The sequence below is a fragment of the Giraffa tippelskirchi genome, chromosome 1, assembly GCF_054371585.1.
Source record: "Giraffa tippelskirchi isolate mGirTip1 chromosome 1, T2T-mGirTip1v1.2.pri, whole genome shotgun sequence".
Lineage (NCBI taxonomy): Eukaryota > Metazoa > Chordata > Mammalia > Artiodactyla > Giraffidae > Giraffa > Giraffa tippelskirchi.
In genome coordinates, this window is record NC_137275.1 from 191,831,583 (window position 1) to 191,858,628 (window position 27,046).

A 27,046-nucleotide genomic window follows, 5' to 3' on the forward strand; every position below is an offset into this window, starting at 1 on the left:
GTCTTTGTTTCTAAATTGATTTGTAAGAGCCTTTTATCGTTTGTTTTGCAGACATTTTTTTCCCCCTTTCTGCCTTTTGACTACTTAGTTTTTGTTTTAATCCTAAGTGTGATCCACTCTAGTAAGGAGGGGCGGTCTGACCTGACTCCAGAAAACCAGGCGAGGCTGGTTGGGTGGGAGGGTTAAACGGTACGGTAGCAGGAGAGAACAGTGACTCTCAAAAGGAAAACAGCTACTGATTGTGCAAGACCGGGCATGCCTACCCTCCCAGGATCTTGGATACCTACAGCCACTAGTACCTTGCTTCAGCCCGGCGCCGGGCGCGTCTGTCTGACGTCACCGACGCTCCGCACGGTTGACTCAGGCCGCGCAAACTCCGTGGCCGTCTACCGGGCGCGCAGAAGCGAATATTCTCGCGGCGCCGGAAGTGCAGAGCACATGACCGGGTGACAGCGCTCGCTAGGCTGCAGGGCTCGCTTTAGGTGTTGCGGCACAGGATGGCGGAGGCGCCTCCTGTCTCAGGTACTGTACTGGCCCTCGCGGGACTGGGCCCCTCTCGGGGAGCGGAAATTGAGTCAATGACGAGTCCTAGGGCACCGGCCATTCGTATCGCGAGAGTGGCACGTACAGGGGTTGGGGATAGTGGCTCGGAAGGGCCAAGCCACGCGCGTCGTGCGTACCGAGGTCTTAACCATCCTTGGCTGGTGGTGAAGCCCGGCAGCTGGGTTTCCAAGGAGAGTCGGTTTGTCCCGCTGAGTCGATGAGAGGGTCCCGCCCTCTCCAGGGCTCATCCCGGCCTTCCTGGGGCAGTGATATCCGACAGGCGGACGTCGGCCCGTGACGGTGGCTGGCTCTCGACGCGCAGCGGTATTGCTCGCTACGCTTGAGATGTATTCATGTGTCCTGGGGCAGCAGTACGGGCGCGAGCCGAACACTCGTGATTTCCAGTCTCAGCTTGCCATGAGCTCGCAATGTGAAGTCTCGTTTTCCTCATCTGTGATTTGGGAGTAAATAAGTCAATTACTGTGAAGATTCCCGCCGCTGGTGTACGTGTTACACAATTGTTAGCTTACTTCCCCTCCCAGAGTTGTCTCTATGTGTAGAGACAACCTCATCTGGCTGTTAATATAACACGATTTTCAGCTACTTCAGGGTACCTTGGATCTTTGTTTTCCCAACTCTTTGGACAGTGACCGAAAAGGAGCATTTTACATAGTGATCTCAGCGCACACAAATATAAAAACGAACCAAATGTTTCAGGAAGCAGTGGTTTTCCTTATTATTTCCAATACACTCTATACTACATATTTCGTTTGAAAAAATTCTTGACACAACCCACTACATAATTTGATTTCATGATCCACTCTTTCTGAAAAACAGGGCAGCAATTTGCATCATGAGGTTTGTGAACAGTCATTAATTTGAGTCTTAGTTCTGATACCTACCAGCTGTTGGGGCACCAAGAAGCCTATATATGTATTTTTGTACTTGGTGACAGGTAAAGTGTATTTATTACCATGGGTGTGGGTCAAAAACGTTGGCTAACACACTGCGTTGGTGTACCCTAGTCCATTTTTTGTTTGTTTACTCTAGTTCTGATTTAGGTATTAATTCATCTTGGAAGGTAGGGACCACATTTAGGCTGCTGTTATGTTTTTCTCCCACTCACTCTTTTCCCAGATCCCCTAAATTGGATCCTTTGGTCTTCCTATCCTTAGGCTCACATCTGGCCCATTTCTGCACCATTCAGTGTTTGAAGCAGAAATGAGTGGGGGTAGTTGTGAATCTTATTTTTGGCCTCTGGTGTTGCTCTCCAGGTTACAACCTCTGTCCCTTCTATTGAGGCAAAGTCCGTTAGTCCAAAGACCTCCCCACTTTGTCTCCTGTGCCTTAGTTTGCTTTTGCCTTAGGTCCTATTCCATGTTCTTATTTCAGCATTATCTCTAGCCCACACCTCCATCCTCACTCCAGTGTAGTTCTCTTACCTATTGTTTTCCTGAAACACCAAAGGGTATCTTTCTACCCATGGATAGACTCTCCAGTGCCAGCTTTGTCTCTGGACTTTATAATCTGCAGTTGGATTTTCCCTTACTCTGCTCCACCCACCTATAGGTCACCCACCATGGTATTATCTTGGATCTTTAGTACCATTTGCACTATAGCCAAGCCCTGGGGATGAGATATCCTATTTAGTAACTTCAGCTGCTCAAAATAGTGAAAAAATAAAGGTGTCTCAGATCTTTGTGTCCAGTTTCCTGTGCCCTTTCCCCCTTCCTCGTGTCTCTGAATGATCTGAGGGCTTTGTCCACTACCTCACATTTGGTGGAACACATACTTTTTATGAACAGATGCTGCTCTGTCTAGATTCTCAAGTTGAGTCAACTCTTTGCTGGTTAACATGAAAACACCCTGTTCGCATCCTTTAACCTGGCTATTCTGGACCGCTTTACTGACCTTTTTTCTGCCCCTCTTACAACCTTGCTTCTTAGAGCAGGAGAAAACTACACAATACCTACTTGGTCTAATTTACCCATTTCCCCCTTAAGTTCTCTCTTATGTATCTGGAACACCTTCTCTGCCACCTTCTGAATTTGTCTAATCCTCTTGCCATTTTGTAAGGCTCTCTAACCCCATCCTCAGAATCCTGCCTGTGTGAAAGCTTTCAGAACAAATCCTGGATTGAATGAGAGGTTACCTTTATGATCTCGCTTATTTCTTAAGTATATGTTTCTATGGTACCTGCTACCCAGCTTCTGTCAGTGGAGTGTAATTTAAGAGCGTGGTCTCTAGGGTCACATGGCCTGAATCCCGAATCTGCTCTGGAATACCCTTGTGGCCTTGGAGAAGTTACTCTTTACGAGTCTCAGTTTTCTCATCAGGAATGTAAGGATCAAATGAATTAACGTATGCAGAGTGCTTAGAATAGTGCCTGGCACATGTTAAGTACGTGTTAAATGTTACGGCTTATTATTAAACCTGAAACTCGTAGGCTGTGCACTGCAGCCTTTTGCGGTCAGGTCTGTTTCAGATAGTCCGTAATCCTAACGGCAATAATAAAGCACTATTTTAACCACTTTATACTTGTTACTAACCTTGCTTTAATCTTCATAGCAACTCTTTGATGTAGGAATTCTTACTATTCCATTACTGGGATTAAGTGACTTGCATAAAGACATAAGTGATGGACAGGGACTTAAATCCATCTCCCAGGCCCTGCTGATTCAGAGAATATTCTATATACTACACATAGTCTGACTTTGCTACTAACTGGTTTTGTATCCTTAGGCGAATTGTTTCATCTTTGGACTTCAGGAACAAAGTTGACTACAAAGAAGCATGTGGCCAGTGGAGGCGGGGGATGGATGAGTAGGTTGAAGGGGCATAGGCTTAATTTTTGAGACTCTGGGATTCTGACCGTATTAACAGAGGTTATGTATGGAAAACCTAAAATACATTCCGGGGGGGATGAGGTGGGATGTATTCTTCCTGCTAAGTACTGTCTGTGAAGTCTTCACTTAAATTCCACAATGACACTTTGAAGTAGTATTATCAGCTTTTGTCATGTATGCAGAAACTCAGGCTAAAAGCAATCAAATTATTTTCCTGAGCTAATACTATAAACTGGAGGGTCAGGCTTTAAACTGATTTTGGCTGACTCCAAAGCCTGTTAACTTAATATTGCACAGTGCTACCTTAGAGTTTTGAAAGATCACATGGAACCTGCTGATTGATGTCTCATCCCTGAACTGTTTGCTGACCTTACATTTCTCGATAGAAATAAACACATTTGTAACTAATGCCTGATAGCCCAGGTAAACCGTTTTACTTAGCAGTTCATCAGTGGCTGTTGGTAAGGCTGCCAATCAGTCTTCCACAAGCAACTTGAACCCACCACCTTCACAGAAAACATAGGCCTTGTGTGGAGACTATTTTATACAAAGTCCTTAGGAAAATAACTCTTAGGTCTGGCTTACAGTCTTTGGGGCTTCATGAGTGACCAATTAATTTCTTTACTCACGTGTCTATTTCTTATGTCCTAGGTGCTTTTAAGTTCAATACGGATGCTGCTGAGTTCATTCCTCAGGAGAGAAAAAATTCTGGTCTGTACTGTGGAAGTCAAAGGAGACTAGATTCTAATAGAATTGGTAGAAGAAATTACAGTTCACCACCTCCCTGTCACCTTTCCAGGCAAATCTCTTATGATGACATCTCTGCTGTTCATCAGCACAGTTTTCATCCGTCAGGAAGCAAACCTAAGAGTCAGCAGACTTCTTTCCAGTCCTCTGTTACTAACAAATCTCTCAAGAACCATGGCCTTCAGAATCAACCTTGGCAGAAATTGAGGGGTGAAAAGCAGCATATCAGAGTCAAGAGAGCACAGGGCCTCACTGACCAGACCTCAGATGCACCTGGCCTCGAAAGCGTGGCCAAGTCAGAGAGTGGGACAAACCTCAGAGAGCACAGCCCTTCCGAGAGTGAGAAGGAAATTGTCGGTGCAGATCCCAGGGGAGCAAAACCCAAGAAAGCAACCCAATTTATATACAGCTATGGGAGAGGACCAAAAGTCAAGGGGAAACTCAAAAGTGAGTGGGGTCACAGGATGACTCCCAAACCTGAGGAGGCAGGACCTGAAAACACCAAACCAGCGGGGGTTATCCACCCTGACTCTTCAGATACTTCCTCTAGAAAAGGAGTAGCGGATGGGGCCAGACGCGGCGAGCAGAGAAGACACCCACAGAAAAGGTCTCCCTGGGAAGTGGAGGGAGCCAGGCCACGACCAGGCAGAAATCCACCAAAACAGGAGGGCCAACGACATACAAATGCAGGGTCCAGAAACAACATGGCCTCCGTTCCAAAGGATGATCTTAATGAAAGGCCAGCAAAATCCGCCTGTGACAGTGGGAGCTTGGCAGTCATCAGCAGGTCTTCTAGAAAGGCTGACCCAGAGAAATGTGCTGTAAGGAGGCAGGATCCTCAGGTAGCATCTTTTCCCCGAGGCAAACAGAACCACATGCTAAAGAATGTGGAAACACACACAGGTAAGCCTACCTAAATGGTTGGAAATGTCTTCTTTCTTTCTTTCTCTCTCTCTCTCTTTTTTTTTTTAATTTTAATTTCTGAACTGGTAATACACTCACACAATTTAGAAACCAGAAAATATAAAAAGGTACACAGTAGAAAGTCTTTCTGTTCTTGTTCATCATCTGCTTGGGTCCTGCCACCACCTGCTCCTCTTCCCAGGAGATAACCACTTACTTAGTTTTTATATATCATAAAAGTGAAAGTGTGAGTCACTCAGTTGTGTCCGACTCTTTGTGACCCCATGGACTGTAGCCCACCAGGCTCCTCTGTCCATGTGATTTCCCAGGCAAGAATATTGGAGTGGATTACCATTTCCTTCTCCATTATATATCATAAGCAAATACAAATAAGGAATGTTTTTCTTAACAAATAAGGAAATTAGTAAGGGTTTTAAAAAGCACAGATACGGGTGATACAGATGTTTGGTTACAAGATTTTTTTTTTGTATTGTCAAAAAACACAAGTAGGGATGGTAACATCTCTACTACTACTTCTAGTTCCAGCCTGTGCATCATCTCTTGTCTGCTCAATCGCAACAGTTCCTAACTAATCTTGCCATCTCCAGTTTCTCTCTTTTAGTTCACTTCTTACATTAGCATCAGAAAGTGGTAATTCTGGGACTTCCCTGTTGGTCCAGTGGTTACGACTTTGAGTTTCCACTGCAGGGGGCATGGGTTTGCTCCCTGGTTGGGGAACTAAGATCCTGGATGCCATGCCACACAGTCCCCCCCAAAAGTGATATTTCTAAAACACTTACGGACCTGTGTTACTCCCCTGCTTGATTCTGTTCACTTTTTCTCATCACCTACAGATTCTGCCTTACACAACAGCCTCATCTGCTGCTGCCTCAGCCCCCACCACATTTTACTCCCTGGACTCTGGTACTGTCATCTTTCCATGCGGTGACATATGTGGTCCCTTCTGTCTACCCTGGTTACTACTCAACTCACTGGTGAATTCATACTCATTATCCCTTTGTTTATTTATGGCTGTCCTGGGTCTTCGTTGCTGCCCGGGCTTTGCTCTAGTTGTGGAGAGCTGGGGCTTCTCTCGAGTTGCGGTGCTCGGGCTTCTCATTGCGGTAGCTTCTCTTGTTGCAGAGCACAGGCTCTGAGGTGTGCAGGCTTCAGTAATTGCAGCTCCTGAGCTCTAGAGCACTGGCTCAAGAGTTGTGGCACCTGGGCTTAGTTGCTGCAAGGCATGTTATATCTTCCCAGACCAGGGATTAAACCCATGTCTCCTGCATTAACAGGCAGATTCTTTACCACTGAGCCATCAGGGAAGCCCCATACTCATTTTTCAAAAGCTATAGTTTAGTCACATGTCCAGAAAACTTTTTCTCACCTCCACAGATAGCATTAATCTTTACTTGCCCTGTGGCATGTCTTCCCCATCCATATACATGCTTCTGTTGTAGCACTTAGCTTTACCACTGGAAACCATCATTTGTTTATGTGTCAATGCCCTCCACTAGTTTACATGTTCCTTGAAGGCAAAGACTGTACCTTTCCTTTCATTTTTATATCTCTATTGCCTAACACAGGTCTTAGAACACAGTAGTTACTCGGCTCTGACTGTTAGAGAGTTCTTCTTTATGTTAAACTGAAAACTTCTTTCTGGTAAATCCTTCCTATCCCCTCGTTCAGGTTCTGTCCTCTGGAGCTACACAGCAACTAGTCTCTCTCTTCTCAGCTTCCTCCCCACTCATGGCAAGTCAGCTTCAGCTCTGCAGTATTGAAGACACTTCTCATTTGCCCTGAGTATATGTTTTGTCCAGGATAAGTAGGTTCATTCCTCCAGCTCTTCCTCATGGACCATCCTCGTCTCCCTCCAGTTTAATGTAACGTACAGCCTAACACAAGAAGCCACCACCTGCCCAGGCCTGTTTTTACACAAGCCTAGTGATCTAGTTCTCGTCTGCTTCACCAGGCACTCCTTCTTGGGACTTTGATTTGAGTGTGAACCAAGGCAGTATTATACCAGATTTGTTTTTGAATTCTCAAGGCTGGTTAATAGTTTCCTATTGCTTCATAACGAATTGCCACAAATGTAATGGCCTAAGGTAACACAACTTTACTGTGTCACAGTTTCCATGGGTCAGAAGTCTGGATACAGGTTAGCTGAGTTTCTACTCAGAGTCTTAGAGGACTGCAGTTTGGCTAGGGATGCAGTGTTATCTGAGTGATGGGGTCTTCTTTGATGCTCACTGGTTGTTGATAGGATTTAGTTCTTTTTTTAATATATATTTTTATTTATTTATTTGACTGTACCATGTCTCAGTTGCATGGAATCTAGTTCTCTGACCAGAGATCAAACCCCAGACCCCTGCGTTGGGAGTGTGGTGTCTTAGCCACTGGACCACGAGGGAAGTCCCAGTAGGATTTAGTTCTTTATGGGTGCAGGATTTAGGTCCCCATTTCTTTTTTTTTTTTTTTGGCAGCTCCACACGGCATGCAGGACCTTAGTTCCTTGACCAGGGATCAAATCTGTGCCCCCTTCAGTGGAAGTACAGAGTCTTAACGCTGGACTGCCAGGGAAGTCCCAAGGTCCCCATTTTCTTGCTGGCTGTTGGCTGGGGGTCACTCAGCTCTGAGGGCCGACCCGCAGTTCCTTACCACGTGGTCCTCTTCACAACATGGTAGTTTATTTCTTCAAAGCCTGCAGGAAACCATCTGCTCCAGATTCTTTACATGATTTCTGTCTCTGATCACTAGATTCTTTAAAAAGCACTCAGTTGATTAGATCAGTTCCTCCCATACTCAAGGGAAGATTAGCTAGGGCATGCATACCAGGGCTGGGAGTCTTGGAGGCCATCTCAGTTCTGCCTAACGAATCTTGCGTGGCTTCACATACTGGCATTTTCTTGAGACCTCTTTATTCATTTTTATTGAGTAAATGCTTTGTGCCAAGCACTGTTCTAGGTACTAGGAATATAGCGCTAATGGCATTTACATTCCTGGCAGGGAAGACAGGCAGAAAGCACTTAAATACTTAGTCAGATGATGATAAGAACTAAAATATAAGGCAGATTAAGAGGACAGAGTAACAGGGGCGCCAGTTTACATAGGTTGGTTTCTTTGATGAGGAGGCATTTGAACAGAGACCGGAAGGAAGTGCAGAAGTGCACCACGTGGCTTTCTGGAGAAGAACATTTCAAGCAGAGAGAAGCAAGTGTAGATTGGGGTGGGAGGGACAGCGTTGTGGGCAGTGAAGGGGTGGGTAGGAGAGGAGGTCAGAGAAACTGCAGAGGTGGGGTCGTGTGAGGCTTTTAGATTTGGTTCTGAGTCAGAAGATGAGAAGCAGCTAGGAGGCTGGGAGGCTTTGGGGGGAAGAGATGATCTAAACTGATCACCTAGCCTGCTATGTAGGGAGTAGGCTCTAAGGATGCAAGGGGATGAGTTAGGAGGCTTTTGCAGCAATTCAGGTACTTGATGGAGACATGGATTAAGGTAGCAGTGGTAGAAGAGGTTAGAATTGGTTAGATTCTGGGTGTGTTTGGAAGATGAAGTGGACAGGATTTACAGATAGACTGGATGTTGGATGGAGAAAAACGAGAGGAGTACAGGATGTTGTGCCTGAGCAGTGCAGAAGGTGAGATACCACTCACTGCGGTGGTAACACTTGGGGAGAGAAAGTGGTGTTTGTTTTTTAAAGTTTTTAGTTTGGAATAATTATAGACGTACAGAAAGATTGCAAAAGTAGTACAGAGAATTCCCATATAGTCTTCACCTAGCTTCCTCTCATGTTAACATCTTTGTCAAAACTAAGAAATTAACACTAGTACCATGGTGTTAACTAAACTTCAGACTTTGTGGGTTTTTTTTTTTTTTTTTTTCGTTGCAAGGCTTTCAGGAGCTTAGTTTCCCAACCTGGGATTGAACCCAAGCCTTGAGCAGTGAAGGTGCAGAGTCCTAACCACTGGGCTGCCAGGGAATTCCCCCAGACTTTATTTGGATTTCACCGGTTTTTCCTTTAATATCCTTTTTCTGCTCTAGGATCCAATCCAGGATACCACATTACATTTAATCAGCATGTGTCCTTAGCCTCCTCCAATCTATGACAATTTCTTGCTGGAAAAGGTGTTTTTGCATATCTTTTGCTTTGTCTCCTCCTTGTTCAGGAGAGATAAAGAATTTGGTTAAGTTTGTTAGAATTAAATTGTCTACTGGACAACAGATCTGTTAAATAGAGAGTCGGATATAAAATTCAGGGAAGAGATATGGACTAGAGACTTAATTTTGGGCATTGTCAGTGTACACATGGTATTTAATGGACTAGAGGAGGTCACCTAAAGGTGTGAGTGCAGTTAGAAAAAGAGTAAGGATGGAGCCTACTTCATCCTGGCTGTAAAATGAGCATCCAGTAAAAGAAGTGGATAAAGAGTAAACTGAACTAGGAGGTGAAACGTTCTAAACACCAAATAAAGGAACTCAAAGAGGAGGGAGTGATCAGTTGTGCCAAATGCTGTTGATCAGCACAGGACAGCTGCATACTGACCGTTGTATTTGGCAATCTGAAGGTTGTTGGTCTTGCTAAGAGCAGTTTTAGTGGAGTAGTAGAGATGAAAGCTTGATTGGAATGGAAAGAGAGGCTCACCCCAAATATGCCTCCATGGCTCTTTGAGAGTTGCCTTTGTTCACTCTCACTCTGTACTGAGAGAACCCAGCACTGCCTGGTCCTCCTGGCTGTCTGGATCCCTCATTCTGTGGTAAGGAAATCCCCTATGTCCTTAAATTGTTTCAGCTGTGCCCCTCTCTTAAATGACCTGTGGCCTCCTCTCGGGTCATCCCTTTCCTTACAACTTTAGAGCCTGCTCTTTTCACTTGTCCCACTCACCTTAGTTTCTGGAAGATGGGAAGAGCACGCTCCTTCCCCGGGGTCATTTCTACACCTTTTTTGTTCTACCTTTGTATCATTTGAAGCTAATGCTACAGAACCTTTTCTCTCCATCACCTTTCATGTCTCATCTTTGTTATCTGTTAGCCTCCAAACCTCCCATCCCTTATTTATGAATGCATCTAGCCTCTATCTTTTCTCTGCCCCAGTGGTTTTCAAAGTATATTCCAGATCAGCAGCCATCAGCAACTCCTGGGAACTTGTTAAAAATGCACATTTTTAGGTCGCACCTCAGACTTAGTAAACAGAAATTGTGGGTGTGGGGCCTGATAATCTCTTCTTTTAAGAAGCCTCCAGGTAATTCTCATGCACTTTCAAGTTTGAGAACTACCGATTTACCATAAATCCTGCTGTTGTTCTGGGTGACTTCAATGGTCATATGGGTTTTTTGATCTTGTCGACTGCAGTGACCTTCACATCCATTCCTCCTGCACATCCGCTGCCAGGGAAATGACCCTGGGGATGCCCCATCTCTGCAATCCCAAAGTCCTGTGTTCTGCCTTCTGACCACAAACTCCTGTCTTTTTGGCTCTCCCAGTCTCTTCCATCCACTACCAGTTCTGTCAGTCTCCTCTCCCCTTCATTCCCTCTTCAGGCTGAACCTTACTGTATGTCATTTGAAGTGTTACCCTTCTGCCAAGACATTTTGAGGAATCCCAACCCTGGATGGATGCTGCATCCAGCTTTTCTACCCTGTCTGGATGACAGAACACCATTCCAGAAAACTTGGTAACAGTACAGACTTGGTGTTCATTCACTGTCTGAGGGAAGCCTTCCTGATCACCTTGTCTCATTCTCGAATACTTCCCCCACCCGCCTCTCACTAACCTCTTCCTGGCTTATTTTTCCCCATGGCACTTGTCACTATTTGATGATACTGCGTGTTTTCATTATTTATTTGTTTATTGGCTACCTTCCACCACAAGATAGTAACTTCATAAGGGGAGAAGATTCTTGTCTGTTTTGTTCACTGTATATCCTTAGTGCCTGAAGAGTGTCTAGTATTGGGTTGGCCAAAAAGCTCATTTGGGTTTTTCATAGAATGTTACAGAAAAACCCAAACAAACTTTTTGGCCACCCCAATACATGGTTGGTTCCCAGTAAATATTTTTGAATAGTGGTCTCCAGCTTGGGCTTCCGCCAGTGGCTTGGTGGTAAAGAATTCATCTGCAGCGCGGCAGCCACAGGAGATGTGGGTTCCATCCCTGGGTCAGGAAGATCCCCTGTAGGAGGGCGCAGCAACCCACTCCAGTATTCATGCCTTGAGAATGCCATAAACAGGAGAGCCCTGCAGGCTGCAGTCCGTTTGGTTTCAAAGAGTCCGACACCAGTGAAGTGAAGGAGCGTGCATGTACGCTCCCTCACTCCATCCAGCTCAGTTGGCTTTCATTGCCCGCTTCCCCTTGCGTGACCTTGGGCAGCTGTCTTTCCCGTTGTCATTTAAGACTGCTACAAACCCTTCCCACACTTACTCAGACCTTCCTGACATTCACTGATCTCCCGACCTCAGCGGACCTCCTTCCCTCTTACTTCACCGAGGAAGGGGAGGTCATCACTTGAGAAAGGGCATACTTTTCTCAACTTTATGCAACTTCAGAGACATCTATGCCTGTTCTTCCTTTTCTTTCATTCTGAGATCTCCTTATTTCCTTTCATCAACCTTTTTACATCTGCTCCTCCTAGTTCTCTGCCTGAAGCTCTTCCCAAGTCTGGGGAGATTCCCAGGGAATCTTCCCACAACCCAGGGATCGAAGCCATGTCTCCTGCATTAGCAGGCAGATTCTTTATCACTGAGCCTCCTGGGAAGCCCACTCGATGCTGTACTGACTTAAAAACCGTTAGCTCCAGCCCCTAAACTCTGCCACAAGCCTTAGACTGACACAGATAAATGTGATATCTGACATATGCTTCAGACTCAGCAAGACCATCTTAAACACACTGATCATGCTTACATTGTATCAGCTTTTTAAAAATAGCTGCCTTAAATAAGGTGGCTTACTAAAGTTGTTAAGTAAGTAATTTACCTTTCTTTCCACCATCCAGATATAATCAGCTTTGACCTTTTAATCTGTTTCCTTAAAGAATTTTTCAGTGCTCAGTTTTACATAGTTGAAATCATAAAAACATAATTTTTATCCTTTTTTGCTTGTTATAATGTATTTCCCACTCATTAAGAAATCTTGGTAAACTTTAAATTAACATATAATATGCCATAAATAGATAGGCACTAATATTTAAACAGTTTCCCCCCTTTTTTCTTATATATTTTAAATTAAATTCCAGATTTCAGATTATTTCACCTTCATGTATTTTAGGTTACATCTGTTTTAATAATATGGCCATTTTCTTACATAATCACAGTGCCATTATTGTGCTTAACAAAGTTAGTGATAATTCCTTGAAATCATCTAATACCCAGTCTACAACTGAATTTCCCTGTTTGCCTCAAAAAATGTCTTTTTACAATTGGATTTTTCAAGTTAGGATTGTTTTAGGTATTTTGTTATTAATAATGTATTGGTGTATCTGAAATGTTTGTAGTCGCTTCTACAGACAGGTCTCTATTCTTCTGATTATTTCACTGGGTTGTCACCCTCTTTACTGACATGCTGTCAACGTGTAGAGTAGACACAGTCATGACTGAGGAATGGTGGGAGAGGGTTTAGGAGTGAAGAAGAGCCAGTGGTCAGGATAGGGCTGCACCCAGCCTGGACAAGAGTCTTACACCTGAAATGTGATAGTTAACTGGCACAGAGCTATTCTGGGTTAGTGCCTTGTTTTACATATGTTACACACTTGGATAAAACTGAAATGTTGGTGAAAGAATTATACTGTCTCCCTTTCTAGTGTCTTTCTAGAACCTTTTACTGTCATTTTATTTATTACTTTCTTTTATTCATACAGCAAGTATTATTGAGTGCCTTCTATGTATAGAGTTAGGAAATACGGTAAAATAAGTAAAATATATGATATTAGACTTTAGTGATATGAAGGAAGATGAGAGAGATATGGAATGCTGAGGGGAGTAGGTTCCAGTTTCTGAAGTGTGGCCAGAGACTGCCCTATTGAGAAGACCATATTTTGAGTAAACACCTGAAGCGGGTGAGGAGCTGAGCTGTGCAAATGTCAGGGGGAAGTGTATTCTAGGCAGAGGGAAGAACAAATTGTAAAAACCTCCTTGCAGGAATCTGCCTGCCAGTTTAGGGCTAGGAAGGAGGCTGGTGTTGTCTCAGAGTAGTGGCCTAGGGAAAGAGGAGTCACAGGTGAGGACTGGAAGGTGGTGAAGGCCATTGTAAAGACTTCGGCTTCCAGAGGCACGCGATGGAGGAACCGTTGACAAGTTCTGAACAGGAGAGTGTCTCTTCTAATTTTCATTTGATGTGCTCCCTCTGGTGGCTATGGTGAGAATAGCCTGAAGGGGGCAAGGGCAGAAGCAGGAAGACTAGTTGGGAGGCCGTTGTAATAATCCAGGTGAGTGGATAGGATAGCAGCTTTGACCAGAGTGTTAGCAGTAGAGGTTGGATTCTGGATCTGTTTTGAAGGTAGAACCAGCAGGATTTGTGAACATACTGAACATGGGATGAAAGAGACAGCCTTGGGAAAGGCTGGAATTTGTAGGACATTCAGTTGACAACTGTCACCACGTAACTAAATGTATGTGCATCCTAGTGGTCAGATTTCACTGTGACTGGACTTAAAAGCATCACAGTAGTGATTTCTTAACAAGCATTAAATTTAATGAATAAGAGAAACAGTAAAATAAAAAGACAGTCTTCAGAGTAAAAATTGTAGTGTTCTCAGGTATGTTCCATACTTCACGTAACCTTTCTGTGTGCTTTAATTCTCAGTGCTATTCTGGAATGATCAGTAGGCATTTTCTATAAAATGCACCCTAAGTATAAGTCTCACTGACCATTCCTGTGCCCCAATCAGCTTCATATATAAATGTCTCAAATCTCACTCTCTTATGGGCTTCCTCTTATCTCCAGAATCTTCCAGAATCTTCAATATGTAGCATGGTAACTGATAGGAAATATAATTAACTTTGTTATTCAGAAATGTTAACCTATGCAAGGTAGGGTATGCCTTCTTTTAAGAAAGAATCAGATTCCTTGGTTTTTATAATAGAATTCAATTTTATAATGTGTCCATCTGTGTCTAGAGCAGATCAATTTCCCTTTCATCAGTCACTCGCAGTATCTGCATTCCAGGCTTTCTCCAGAGGAAAAGAGCTATCTCAGAAACTTTACTAAAGCCTAAAACTTTCCAAGGAGAGAGATTATGGAACAGACTAGATGATACTCATTTATTCTCTCACTCAGTTCACTGAGTACCTGGTATGGGCCAGGCAATGGACATACTACAGTCAGCAAGGCCCTGGTCCTGCCTTCCGGAGCTGACAGTATTGTGTTCTATATTTCTTTTGACACTGAACTGGACAAACAGAGTAATCTTAGGAAGCTAATATTATGGAATGATTAAAATGTGAACTTTGGAGTTCACATTAATAGTGATGAATTTGAATTTTGATTTTTTAAATTTCTAGTTATATGATCTTAGGTGAATGGTATAACCACTTTGAGCCTTGCTTTCTTCATCTATAAAATGGTACCTCTATTATATTTTTGTTGCTGCTGCTGCTGCTAAGTCGCTTCAGTCGTGTCCGACTCTGTGCGACCCCATAGATGACAGCCCACCAGGCTCCCCCGTCCCTGAGATTCTCCAGGCAAGAACACTGGAGTGGGTTGCCATTTCCTTCTCCAATGCATGAAAGGGAAAAGTAAAAGTGAAGTCGCTCAGTCGTGTCCGACTCCTAGCGACCCCATGGACTGCAGCCTACCAGGCTCCTCGATCCATGGGACTTTCCAGGCAAGAGTACTGGAGTGGGTTGCCATTGCCTTCTCCGATATCTTTGTTAAGAGAATTAAATATGTGTAAAGTGCTTTAGCATAACAATCAGCATGATGTATTGAAGGTTAGTTGTTTTATTCTTTTAACTTACTTGGGCGTGATAACAGATAAAGTAGTATTGTGAAATAAATGCTAAAAATATGGACTTAAAAAAAGAATACACAAACACTATATACTCTCAGGTCTGGCTACACTTGAGATTTAGAAAGACTTTACTGAATTCGTGTTCGAGGCAAAAGTCTGGAAGTGGGTGAAAGTATTGAGTAAATCTGGGAGGATTCTTATGACATCATTCACTGGTCTCTCTCATAGATGCTGAGCTTCTGGAGCCAGAGACTGTGTCTCCTTCAGTCTAGTAACCCTGGGGCTTGTGGTAGGCACCAAGCCTGTCTTTGAAAGACTTCCAGGGCATCTACTAGAACCACCTCACGATGGTTAGTCGTGACTAGGCTTAGTTTTCTTGCACCCGACCACTGCAGCTTCATGAGCCCCTCCCTAACGTAAATTCGTGGATGTGGTAGATTCAAAGAGGGCAAGGCATGGTGCCATGAGTTTATCCTATGAACGCTTTAGCCGTGTGGTAGGAGGAGATACTGGTAGGATCCTGGGCAGTTTCTTGGGAATGTTTCCTCAGATGTGTGAATCCCTCCCTGAGTCCCAGACCTGCTTCCTGAGTCCTCCATCTCAGCATATCCCTGCCGCTTCTCAGCCTCACACTCTGAACAACCACCTTACTCAGAGCCAGACATGCCTTAAAATCTCTATGTTTGTATTCTTCTCTCAGGTACCTTGCTGATCCTTGGTTGACTAAGGAATGTTTTTCTGTGTTTGAGTTTATCTGTTTTGTTTTTTAAACAGGTTCTCTGATTGAACAGCTCACCACAGAAAAATACGAGTGCATGGTGTGCTGTGAATTGGTTCGTGTCACAGCCCCAGTGTGGAGTTGTCAGAGCTGTTACCATGTGTTTCATTTGAACTGCATAAAGAAATGGGCCAGGTCTCCAGCATCTCAAGCAGGTCAGTCATTTCTCTCTTCTGAAGAGTTTTTCTCATCCATTTGGTATGTTCAGGTTTAATTCTCCTTGAGTGTTTTATCTGTAGGGAGAGTGTGTTGTCCAGATCAATTATTTTGGATGACTGTTATTAAGCTATAAATCTTAAACCAGCTAAACATACTAAAATATACTTAAGGTACAACATAATCCGTGACTTTTACTGAAAATGATGCTTTTATCCAAGTAGCAACTATAGAGAACAGCTTTTTAAAAATTGAGGTATAGTTTATATATAATATTATGTAAGTTTCAGGTGCACAGCATAGCTATTTGCAATTTTTAAGTTATATTCCATTTATAGTTACTATGAAATATTGGCTATATTTCTTGTGTTGTACTGTACATCCTTGTAGCTTATTTGTTAGGAAAGGTTTCTTGTATAGTTTGCTTTAGAAAATTTATAGAAAGCAATATTTAATTTACCCTTAGGATTTTGAATTTGCTATAGCTTTAACAGATCTTCTCCATAGTATTTTGTGGGCTTTTCCCAAAGTTATCATAGTATTTAGGGATAATGCAAATATTATTAATTATATATGCTTTCTGAACTTTGGCTCTCCTAATTTAAAACATTTGGGTTTTCCTGCACGTACTCAAGTGTTTTGGGGCTTCCCTGGTAGCTCAGCTGGTAAAGAATCGCCTGCAGTGCAGGAGATCCCAGTTTGATTCCTGGGTTGGGAAGATACCCTGGAGAAGGGATAGGCTACCCACTCCAGTATTCTTGGGTTGGTTAATGTGAATACTATTAATAATATATGCTTTCTGAACTTTGGTGCTTCTAATTGAAAACATGTGGGTTTTCCTGCATGTACTCAAGTATTTTATCCTACCTTTTTTTTCAAACCAAGGTTCAGATGTTTACTTTGATATTTAAAGTAATAGAACATTCTCCCACAAAATAAAAAGTTAATTTTATGAAATGGTGGAGATGTTAACTAAGACTGTGGTGATAATCATACTGTAATATATAAATGTATCAAATCAACACGCTGTGCACCTTAAACTTACACAATGTTATGTGCTGATTCGATCTCAATTTTAAAAAGTAGGACAAAATGCATACCTACTGTATTCACAGTATCTGAAGTCCTTATAAATATAAGCCTAAATCCAATATTTAAGCAAAGCATTCAGTATTGTGAATTTATTTCTTTAAAGTCTGATCCTTAACATGGAAACTACTACCACTACTTCAGTATTATGGCTTCCTATAGATTTAAAATGTTTTAAATTACATGTGCTTTTGTAAGGAAATTATTTTTATTTCTTTTCCTTTTTCTTGACAGATGGCCAGAGTGGTTGGAGGTGCCCTGCGTGTCAGAATGTTTCTGCACATGTTCCTAATACCTATACTTGTTTCTGTGGTGAGTTTTTTTTTTTTACATACACTGGTGTGTTTTGCTTTCACTTTGTGCATTGTGCCTTATTTCCCAGCGCAGGAGAGGCAGTGTGCTGGGCGTGCTTTAGAAGTTACTAACGAGACTTCAAAGCTACAGAGTCTGTAAGACATCACATGCATGTAGTCTCTACACAACTAGAGTCACAGGCCTTTGTATTCTTGGCAGACTGTTCTGGAGATAGGCCTTCTCATCATGCCCACCAGGTCTCCTTGGTCTTCTCTTTAGATCAGAGCTGATCAAATGGCAGAAGTGGGTACAGGCTGCTTCTCACCTCTAGCTGTAACTCACTTTGAAATTCCAGATTTTAATAACATGAGTGAAGAGTAATGTGAAGTGTACTTTATTTAATCCAAGAAATCAGTCATTGGTCTTTATAATAAAGAGAGATTTTGTGTAAACCAGCATTACAAACTCTTTATCCTTGTGCTCTCCCTCTTTATGGAATACTTCCTGTTTTGGAATAGCTTGGTTCTTCCATGTGTTAAGAAAAACACTTTCTGTGATCCAGGTGCTTGTATCTGTTGCTAACATATTTCCTGCGTGTCTTTTCTCTCTCTCTCTTTCCTGCCTGTCTTTTAATGGCTAGACTTTACCACCTGATGGACAGGGAAGCCTGGCGTGCTGCAGTCCATGGGGTCGCAAAGAGTCAGACACAACTGGGCGACTGAACTGAACTTACCATCTGGCTGTTGATTTCTCAGATTGTATTTCTTAATCATTTTTCTTCCTCCTTGAACTACTTCATTTTTACTTCTGCCCTCATTACCTCACTGAAACTGTATTCAAAAGTCATCGATGACGTCCTTCCTGACCAAATTCAGGGCTGATTTGATTAATTCTTAAATTTTTTGGCCACTCAGCAGCCCTCATTACTTTTGACCATTCACTTCTTGAAATGACTAGCTCTATTTCTTTTCTGCTTGCTCTCCTTTTTTTAACTTATTTGCTCACATTTCTCCTTTCTTGTTAGTTAACTGCCAGCTTCCACCAAGAGTTGGTCACTGACCATCAACAGTTTTTAACTTCTAGACTCAACCTTTTTGTGAACTCAACTATCTTCTTTTCTTTAAATCCTCATCCACTGTTTCATTCAGGATGTTACCCCAACCATCCTCTTCCAAAGAAAACTTCCTTTCTTATCTCCAATCTCACTTTGGCCACTCTTATCCAAACTCTGCTGGTCTCATATGTTTTATTGCAAAAATCTGAGGCTTAGTAGATACTGAATTAGTATTAGTTGAAGGAATGAATATTCTTGAATGTACTACCGGAAAGGCAGCAAGAGATCAATTGTAAATCAGACAATTAAGACCAATACCAAGGCTTAAGTATTTTAAAGGATTTTTAAACATGAAGCACCATAATGAAATTTAAAATCTTGTTAAAGCCTTCACTGACAAACTATATATGAGAACCTAAGAAGATAAAAGAATGTGGAGGTGACGGTCGAGATGATCCGAGTGAGGTAGAACGGTGTGGTAATGCAAATAATGGCCTTGTTGTACCTGAGAACTTTGCCCTACTCTGCTCTTCAGGGAGACCATTGGTTTAATGTACTTTATTGAGAACTTATTAATGTACCCGGAGAAGGCAATGGCACCCCACTCCTGTACTCTTGCCTGGAGAATCCCAGGGACGGAGGAGCCTGGTGGGCTGCCGTCTATGGGGTCACACAGAGTTGGACACGACTGACGCAACTTAGCAGCAGCAGCAGCATTAATGTACCAGGCACCATGAAGAAACAGAGGAATGAGACTATTTATTGACTTCTCAGAGCTTAGAGGCTAAGATTTAAGACACAATTATCTTGCTGTTCTACTTGAAGTACAGAGTCTGTGACTTCTGGCTGGATGATGAAGGGGGCCTTCATGAAGGAGGTGAAATTGAACTGGACTTGGAAACTAGGTTTAAAACCAACAAGGCTTAGAGTCTGCTGGGAGAAGGAGTCATCCACTTATGGAGCCCAGGGTCTACGAAGGTGGAGAAGTAAGAGATGACTAGAAAGATAGGGGTGACTTCTTCGTGCCAGGCCTAGACGTTGGGACTTCCATTTGTCAGGCTGTGGGAAGCCACTGAGGGCATCAAAGTGATTCTTTATGAAGATCAGTCTGGCTGCAATGAGTAAATTATTTTGGGACCTAAACAGTTTGGGGACTTATAATAACTCAGGTGAAGAATACTGAAAGTCTAGAATGGGTTTTAGAGTGGGACAGAAAGGAAAGAGTGTAAAATTTCAAAGGTAAACAGGAATTAACAACAATGGGAAAGGAAGGAACCCAAACGTGGCTCCAGAGTTTCACGCTTTTGGAAATGGTGATACCAAGAACAGAAATGGGCAGGTCAAGAGAACCAGGTTTGGTGGAGACAAGTGAATTCAATTTAGAAATGTTGAGTTGGAGGAGTAAGACAACCAGTGAAAGATGTTCTACAGGAAGTTAGGAATGTTTGAAGAAAGATCAGGATTAGGGATGATAGTCGCAGTTGAGAGCAATAGATGAGACGCTAGTAGGTGAAAGCGTAATGAGTGAAAAGAAGTCGATAATGCAGAACCCTGGCAGTTGAAGGGGAAAGAACCACCTTTTAGAGTCAGGGAAGGAGGTGGGGCCATTGAAAGATGGTAGGAGAAAACCTGGGCACCATGTTGAAGCAAGAAAGCACAGAGTCAGGGAGGTTTTTCTGATAGTATGGAGATGAGGTTCTGGCCAGTAGAGAGGAAGAGTGGGAGTTGAGGTGGAGGGAGGCAAGGCATGAGGTTCACTATGTAGGAAAATTGACAAGATTTGGTGATTAAATAGAATATAGAAGAAAAAGGAAGATGACTCTAGTTTTTGAGTTCGTGTGACTCTTGACAGTGATGGTGTCACTAACAGAAACAGGGAACCCTAAAGAGGGTGGGGCCTAAGAAGAAAGATGCTAACTTAGTAGATACATAGGCAATTTAAAGTGACTGAAACCTCAAGCACAGATGTTCAGCAGACAGAGATGTAGAACTGAAACTGAGGATTCAGGGCAATGCAATGTAGAAGATAAAGATTTAGGACTCATTGGCCTTTAGGTGTATTGAACCTCAGAGAAATGAACAAGATATCTGAGACAGGCAAGAGAGAAAAGCAGAGGCCAAGGATCGGGAATCGGCTTCATTCAGGATGTAAATTGCCCAAGTGAGAATGAATTCCTCAAGGTCAAGGGAGAGTCCCATGCCTCTCAGTTTTATTCTTCCTGCCCATGCACTGAGTTCATGAAAGAGGTTTACTAAAGATTTGTGGAGTGACTTGATTATAAAACTATAACCCTTTTATGCCTGTATTATAATTTTAGAATAGGCGAGTTCCTACTATGCAGGGGATCCTGTGTTCTTTCCATCACTACTACCTCCCCGCCATTGCTGTCTTTGCTTATTTCCTCTTTCTGTTTCTTAAAGTAGGTACTCCCCTATCAATTCAAAGACCCATTTATAGAAGGACTTATTTTAAAGGCTTATTTTAAAAATCTTAGATTAAATTAGTGAAAGGGACATTTTCATAAGTAAAAATGACTAGTTTGTCTTTTCCAGGTCATCCCAACTTTATCATACTCAGTAAAGCTTTTGACGAGTAGCGTTACATTGAACTTTTTGTTTGAGGATAATGTGTTTATTGAACTAAAGAAAACCTCATGTATGTTTCATACTGTCTGGTTATATTGTATTATTTCACTGAAGTCTATGGGATAACAGTTGAAATTAATACCATTAACTCTCTGATCCGATATGTTTTAGGCAAGGTAAAGAATCCTGAATGGAGCAGAAATGAAATTCCACATAGTTGTGGTGAGGTCTGTAGAAGGAAACAGCCTGGCCAGGACTGCCCACATTCCTGTAACCTGTAAGTTGGAACTCTAGACTCCTGGGATTCCTGGTGAACACGCTTTGCTTGTGGCTGTCAGTGTGCATATTTGGTTAATGTGTAACAGGCCTAGGTGAAGGACAGCGTCGTATCATTTACCGAGCTCTTGCTGTGTGCCAGGAACTCTACAAAAGTTGTCTCGTTGAATACTAACAGCCCAGTGATGTATAGATATTTATCATCTCCATTTTACAGATGAGGAAAGAAATGAACCATAATAAACAATTGATCAGTTACAAATAAATTTCTACAGACTGATTTCAGACATAGGTTTAATTCCTGTGTTCATCACTTAACAGCTATGTGATGTTGGACAAATTACTTCTCTGAGCCTCAGTTTCTGAACCTGCAAGGTAATAATGATATGATCAAAACTAGTTACAGAGTTCTACAAATGTTAAAGTAACACACTTAAAGACTTGGCCCAGAGCCTGGCACATGGTAAGTGGTCAAAAAATGATAACACTTGCTTTTATTACCCAAATCTAAGAGTAATACAGATACTAGTGTTATAGTTGCTTCTGCTGTTATCTAGTTTCTGTTGCAGGAACAGGAGTTGGATCAGAGGTCTTGTGATCACCATGTGGGGGTGGTGCTGGGGACTGTCAGTGGGGAGAGCTGGTCAGACTGGGCTAAACAGCATGGTCTGCCATCTGCTGGGCAGTCAGCCCCTCCTCTTCCTTTGACTGCTTTCATAGATCAGAATCCAGAGACTCATCTGTTCCTTCCCTCAACTGGCATTTTGAGTAAATTCAGTAATAAGAAATTAACCCTTGCATGAAGTATCTTTCCAACGCCTTCACTAGAAATGGGCCCCTGTCCTGACTATCAGAGGACACCAGCTGTGATGCAGACCAGATGGTCAGTCATTGAAGGAGCATTTTAAAACACAAGTGCCCAGTCTCTGCCTCAGAGCAATTAAATCAGAATCTCCTGGGGTTAGATCTAAGCTTTGTAGTGTTTTTGTGTTTGTTTGTTTTTTAAAATGTTTATTTATTTTTAATTGAAGGATAATTGCTTTACAATATTGTGTTGGTTTCTTCCATACATCAACATGAATCAGTCATAGGTATACATATGTCCCCTACCTCTTGAACATACCCCCCTCCTCCCAACCTATCCCACCCCTCTAGGTTGTCACAGAGCACTGGTTTGAGCTCCATGAGTCATACAGCAAATTCCCACTGGCTATCTGTTTTACTTGTGGTAGTGTATATATTTCCATGTTACCCTCTCCATTTGTCCCACCCTCTCCTTCCCCTTCTGTCCACAAGTCTGTTCTCTCTCTGCATCTCCATTGCTGCCCTCTAAATAGGTTCATCAGTACCATCTTTCTTGATTCCATATATGCATTCATATACAGTATTTGTTTCTCTCTTTCTAACTTACTTCACTCTGTGTAATAGGCTCTAGGGTCATCCATCTCACTGGAACTAACTCAAATACATTCTAAGCATTGTAATTGTAAAAGCTTTCCAAGTGATTCTAGTATGTAGCAGTGTTGTGAACCATTACTCTTTAAGTCCAGGGATTAAGTCCAGGCCTCAGGAATGTTTGAAATAACCTGAAATCACCCACACCTGACCAGCAGTTTGTCTTTCACTCTAAAGTTATTTAAATGTCCAGCCATGAAAATAATTTCATCTGAAAGTGTTGAGGCATATCATATGGAATGTAGCTATTGAATAATGATATTCATCCTTAAAGAAGCATGCTTAATCTTAGTCTTCTGTGGTTCAGTCTGTCAAAATGGATCACCTTAGGAGATTGGGCATATGTTTCTAGATTGTTTTCAGTGTTTAAAACTGATTTAATAATTATTATAACTGATTTAAGGGTTACATAAAAAAAAATCCAGTCAGGCACACCTGATTTTTATAGTAAATTCTCATCATGTAGATGCTGCCTCCCCCCTCCAAGTTCCCAAAATGTTTTAAAGAGTGAGATTTCTGTGTAATATACCAGGGGTGTCTGCTTTGAAGAGGGTAGTATTTGTTTAAATATATCCGTTTCGTTATTTTTTCCTTTGGCCTCTTTTTATCATAGCTCCTATAAAAAATATTCTGTTCAGAGGCCTGATTCTGACCTCTAGCATATCATTGAGCCCAGTCCTTTCTGTGAGTCCCTCTCCCCTTTGTTACTCACCAGCATGCCTCCCCTCACCCCTGCCTTCTTTCCACTGTTCTCATTGTTAGCCCATCGCCTGTTACCACTTCACTAGCTGATGAGAACATGTCTGTACTTCTCATGGACCTAGCAGATTTGAGGTCTGTTACATTGAACAGGGAGGCCTGGTGTGCTGCAGTCCATGCGGCCACAAAGAGTTGGACACAACTGAGTGACTGAACTGAATATTGATTGAGTTATGATCTTCTGAAGGACTCTGTTGACCATCCTGAGTGGCAACCTCTTTATCCCTACACACTGCACTAAGTGGGCCAAGACCATATTTAGAAATGCTATCTTCAACTGGTCAGACCCAAATAAGACCAGTATTTTGACTTGGGCTTTTCTTTTCTGGTTAAATATTCTAAAATGGTACTGCTATCAATCCTTTCTATATAAAAACATTGTTGGTATCTTTGTTTAAATAGTTAATCAACTTTCGATAAATACTAAAACATTTCATAGTAAGTTTATTTGCTGCCATATTCACAGTTGGGCTCAGTTGGGGCAGCTTTGTTCAAGTTTGGATACATAAGTATGATTTATTCATCAAAACTTTTCTTTTTTAGTCTGTGCCATCCAGGACCTTGCCCACCCTGCCCTGCCTTTATGACTAAAACATGTGAATGTGGACGGACAAGGTAAAGTTAGAATTGTACTCCAAAAGAAGACTTCAGTTTCCACATTGATGGTTTATGTATGAATTTCTAAAATGAAAGATTAGTAGGTAGGTGCAAATAGTATTTATTTACTACCATTAATAAATGGTAGGTGTAAATAGTACTTTTCTGTAAATAGTAAATCCTGTGCTGCCTTAATCCTGTTTTGCAATCTTTTAAGTGATTAAAAGGTTATAAAAAGTGAGATTACCCATTTTAGGCGAAATACTATAGGACTTCGGAGAAGGCAATGGCACCCCACTGCAGTACTCTTGCCTGGAAAATCCCATGGATGGAGGAGCCTGGTAGGCTGTAGTCCATGGGGTCGCTAAGAGTCGGATATGACTGAGCGACTTCACTTTCACTTTTCCTGTTCATGCACTGGAGAAGGAAATGGCAACCCACTCCAGTGTTCTTGCCTGGAGAATCCCAGGGATGGCGGAGCCTGGTGGGCTGCCGTCTATGGGGTCGCACAGAGTTGGACACGACTGAAGCGACTTAGCAGCAGCAGCAGCAGCACTATAGGACTTTTTTCTTAACATCTCCAGTGGGTGAAAGAACCAGGAGTTGAACCCCAGCCTGCTAAGGTTCAGGAGGCAAGGATCATTTACCTGTGCCTAGCGTAGTATCTGGTGTCTAGGAGGTTTTCAGTGAATATTGTTGAAAGAAAGAATAAGTGGCCCCCAGAGCCCGCCCTCTTTTCATTACAGTGCAAGTTATGCTTTATCAGTGCAGGGACCATTGATAGCTGCATAGCTGTGGACTGCCTCTGAGGTCCAGTGAAGACCTTACAGTGATTCCTGAACCACAAGATGAGATGGAATAGTGCAGATTTTTCAGTGATAAACATTTTTTAAGTGTTTACTGAACTTACAAGAGTAGCAGTCTAGCCTGAGAGTCACATGCAAGGCCTTCTGGTCAGAAAGCCCAGGTCAGATTTGGGCTCTGCCACTAACTAGTTGCTGACCTGGGCAAGTTGCTTTCTCCTGCTGAGCCTTATTTTTCTTTTCATATGGTAGAAATAATAGTGTCTTCCTCAAGGGGTTGATATTAGCTGTGATGCTGCGCACTGAAAACTGATCATCTATGTATGTAACAGTGACTTTTTAAAACAAAATACATAGCTGAAGTGAGAGTAGTGGAATAGAATAGAACTTTTTGTGGGAGAGTAGATTCCAAACTCTAAACTATTACCCTGAAAAGAAACCTGAAGACAATTGTGTAAGAGCAGTGGCCTCATATCCTTCTCTGGCTAATAAGTCAGCAAAATCAGGATGTTTATTAGAACAAAGCCAGAATTATTTCCCTTCCTGAATCAAAGTCACATACAGTATGTTCTTAAGTACAATGTTATAGCTGCTGAAAATGCCAGAGTGCAGGGTCCCAGGAGAATGCCATTGTGCTTTCATTCCAGGAATATTTGTTAGAACTCCATCTAACTTCCCCACCCAGATCTGTAAGATTCTGTGGGAGCTCCAGGCTCTTTCCCCTCCTGCATGCTGCTTCAGCTCAGAGGAGAAATCACAGTGTAACAATACTTAGGCCCTCAATTCCTATCTGGCCAGAAAATAGGGGAGAGAGACGCAAAGGAGGAAAAAGAAGAAAGAATGGAGAAAGGAAGTGTAATTGAGGGAGTGATTGGAGGAGGGAAACTTAGAAGAAGTAGGGGAAATGGGGCCCAGAGAGGTTTAGTAGGATTTGGGGAAGGGTTAGTTTAGCTGTCAAATAGGACCTCAGTGTCCAACATTAGGCTAATGCCGTCTTTATGTTTTCTCTTTTTACAGGCACACAGTTCGCTGCGGTCAGGCTGTCTCAGTTCACTGTTCTAACCCTTGTGACAATGTTTTGAATTGTGGTCAGCACCACTGTGCTGAGCTGTGCCATGGGGGTCCATGCCAACCTTGTCGGGTCATATTGAACCAGGGTAAGTGGTGAGCACACCAGCCAGCCATACTTAGGGACTTTTTTGGAACCTTATTTACAGTTGTATTGAAGACATGGATTTGTCTCAAGCCTGTAGTCACAAAAGACTCTATTAGGTCTGTTATCTTGGGTAGAAAGAACTGGTTTTCATTATTTTGGTCACATAATACCAGTATAGGTCGTTGTCCTATAGAACTTGGACAGTAGATTTTTTTAATGCTGTTTGAAAGTAACTGCTTGGGAAGTCTTTTTGCAGTGACTACTTGAAAAGGGTGCACAAAAGGCCAAAGCAATCTTGAAAGAGAACAAATTTGAAAGACCTGATTTTAAGGCTTATAAAGTAATAGCAATCATGACATTGTGGTTATTGGTATAAAGGTAGACTAGTAGATTCTGACAATGGAGTCCAGAAATAGACCTCAGTATATTACAGTCAGTTGATTTCAGCCAAGATATTAAGTTAATTCAGTGGGAAAAGGAGTCTTTTTACAAATGGTCCTAGAACAACTGGATGTATATATGGGAAAAAAGTGACCCTCAACCCCTGTCTCACTCTTTACACAAACATTAATTCTATATGGATCTTGGACTTAAATGTAAAACCCAGGAACAGTTTCCAGAAGAAACTATAAAAGAATATTTTCATGACTTTGGGATCAGGCAAAGATTTCATAGAGCAACAAAAAATGTTAAATTGAACTTTATCACATTAAGAAATTTCTGTTCAACAATAGACAATGTTAAGAAAATGAATAGATATATCACAGATTGTATGCAGAATATTTAAAGTACTCTCTTTCTAAAGAAAAACAGAAAGATAGTCTCCTACAAATCAACTTGAAGAGGTACGTCACAAAAGAAAATAATTATAAATGGCCAATAAACACATAGAAGATGCTTGACACCTTTAAACACTAGGAAAGTATAAATTAAAGGCACAGTAAGAGTATAATAGTGTAACCACTTTAAAAAACAGTCTAAGGAATCGCCCTGGTGGCCTAGTGGTTAGGATTCTGAGCTTTCACTGCTGTGGCCCAGGTTTAGTCCCTGGTCAGGGAACCTAGGTCTCA

General features: G+C 42.2%; 1 protein-coding gene across 5 annotated transcripts in view; it reads left to right on the top strand.

Moving 5' to 3' along the window:
* The first annotated feature begins 436 nt into the window (after positions 1 to 436).
* The window catches only part of NFX1 (nuclear transcription factor, X-box binding 1), a 65,862-nt gene continuing 39,252 nt past the window's right edge, over positions 437 to 27,046 (top strand). For 2 of the 5 annotated variants that reach the window (XM_081518724.1, XM_081518735.1), the window contains exons 1-8: positions 437 to 522; positions 3,286 to 3,366; positions 4,041 to 5,039; positions 15,748 to 15,906; positions 17,231 to 17,308; positions 21,102 to 21,207; positions 23,964 to 24,035; positions 25,838 to 25,977. In XM_081518724.1, coding sequence (XP_081374850.1) covers positions 498 to 522; positions 3,286 to 3,366; positions 4,041 to 5,039; positions 15,748 to 15,906; positions 17,231 to 17,308; positions 21,102 to 21,207; positions 23,964 to 24,035; positions 25,838 to 25,977 — 1,660 coding nt within the window. In that variant the 5' untranslated portion in view covers positions 437 to 497. Of the gene's footprint in view, positions 523 to 613; positions 1,047 to 3,285; positions 3,367 to 4,040; positions 5,040 to 15,747; positions 15,907 to 17,230; positions 17,309 to 21,101; positions 21,208 to 23,963; positions 24,036 to 25,837; positions 25,978 to 27,046 lie in introns of those variants that run through there. The other 3 variants (XM_081518744.1, XM_081518754.1, XM_081518760.1) reach the window with 2 other exon arrangements.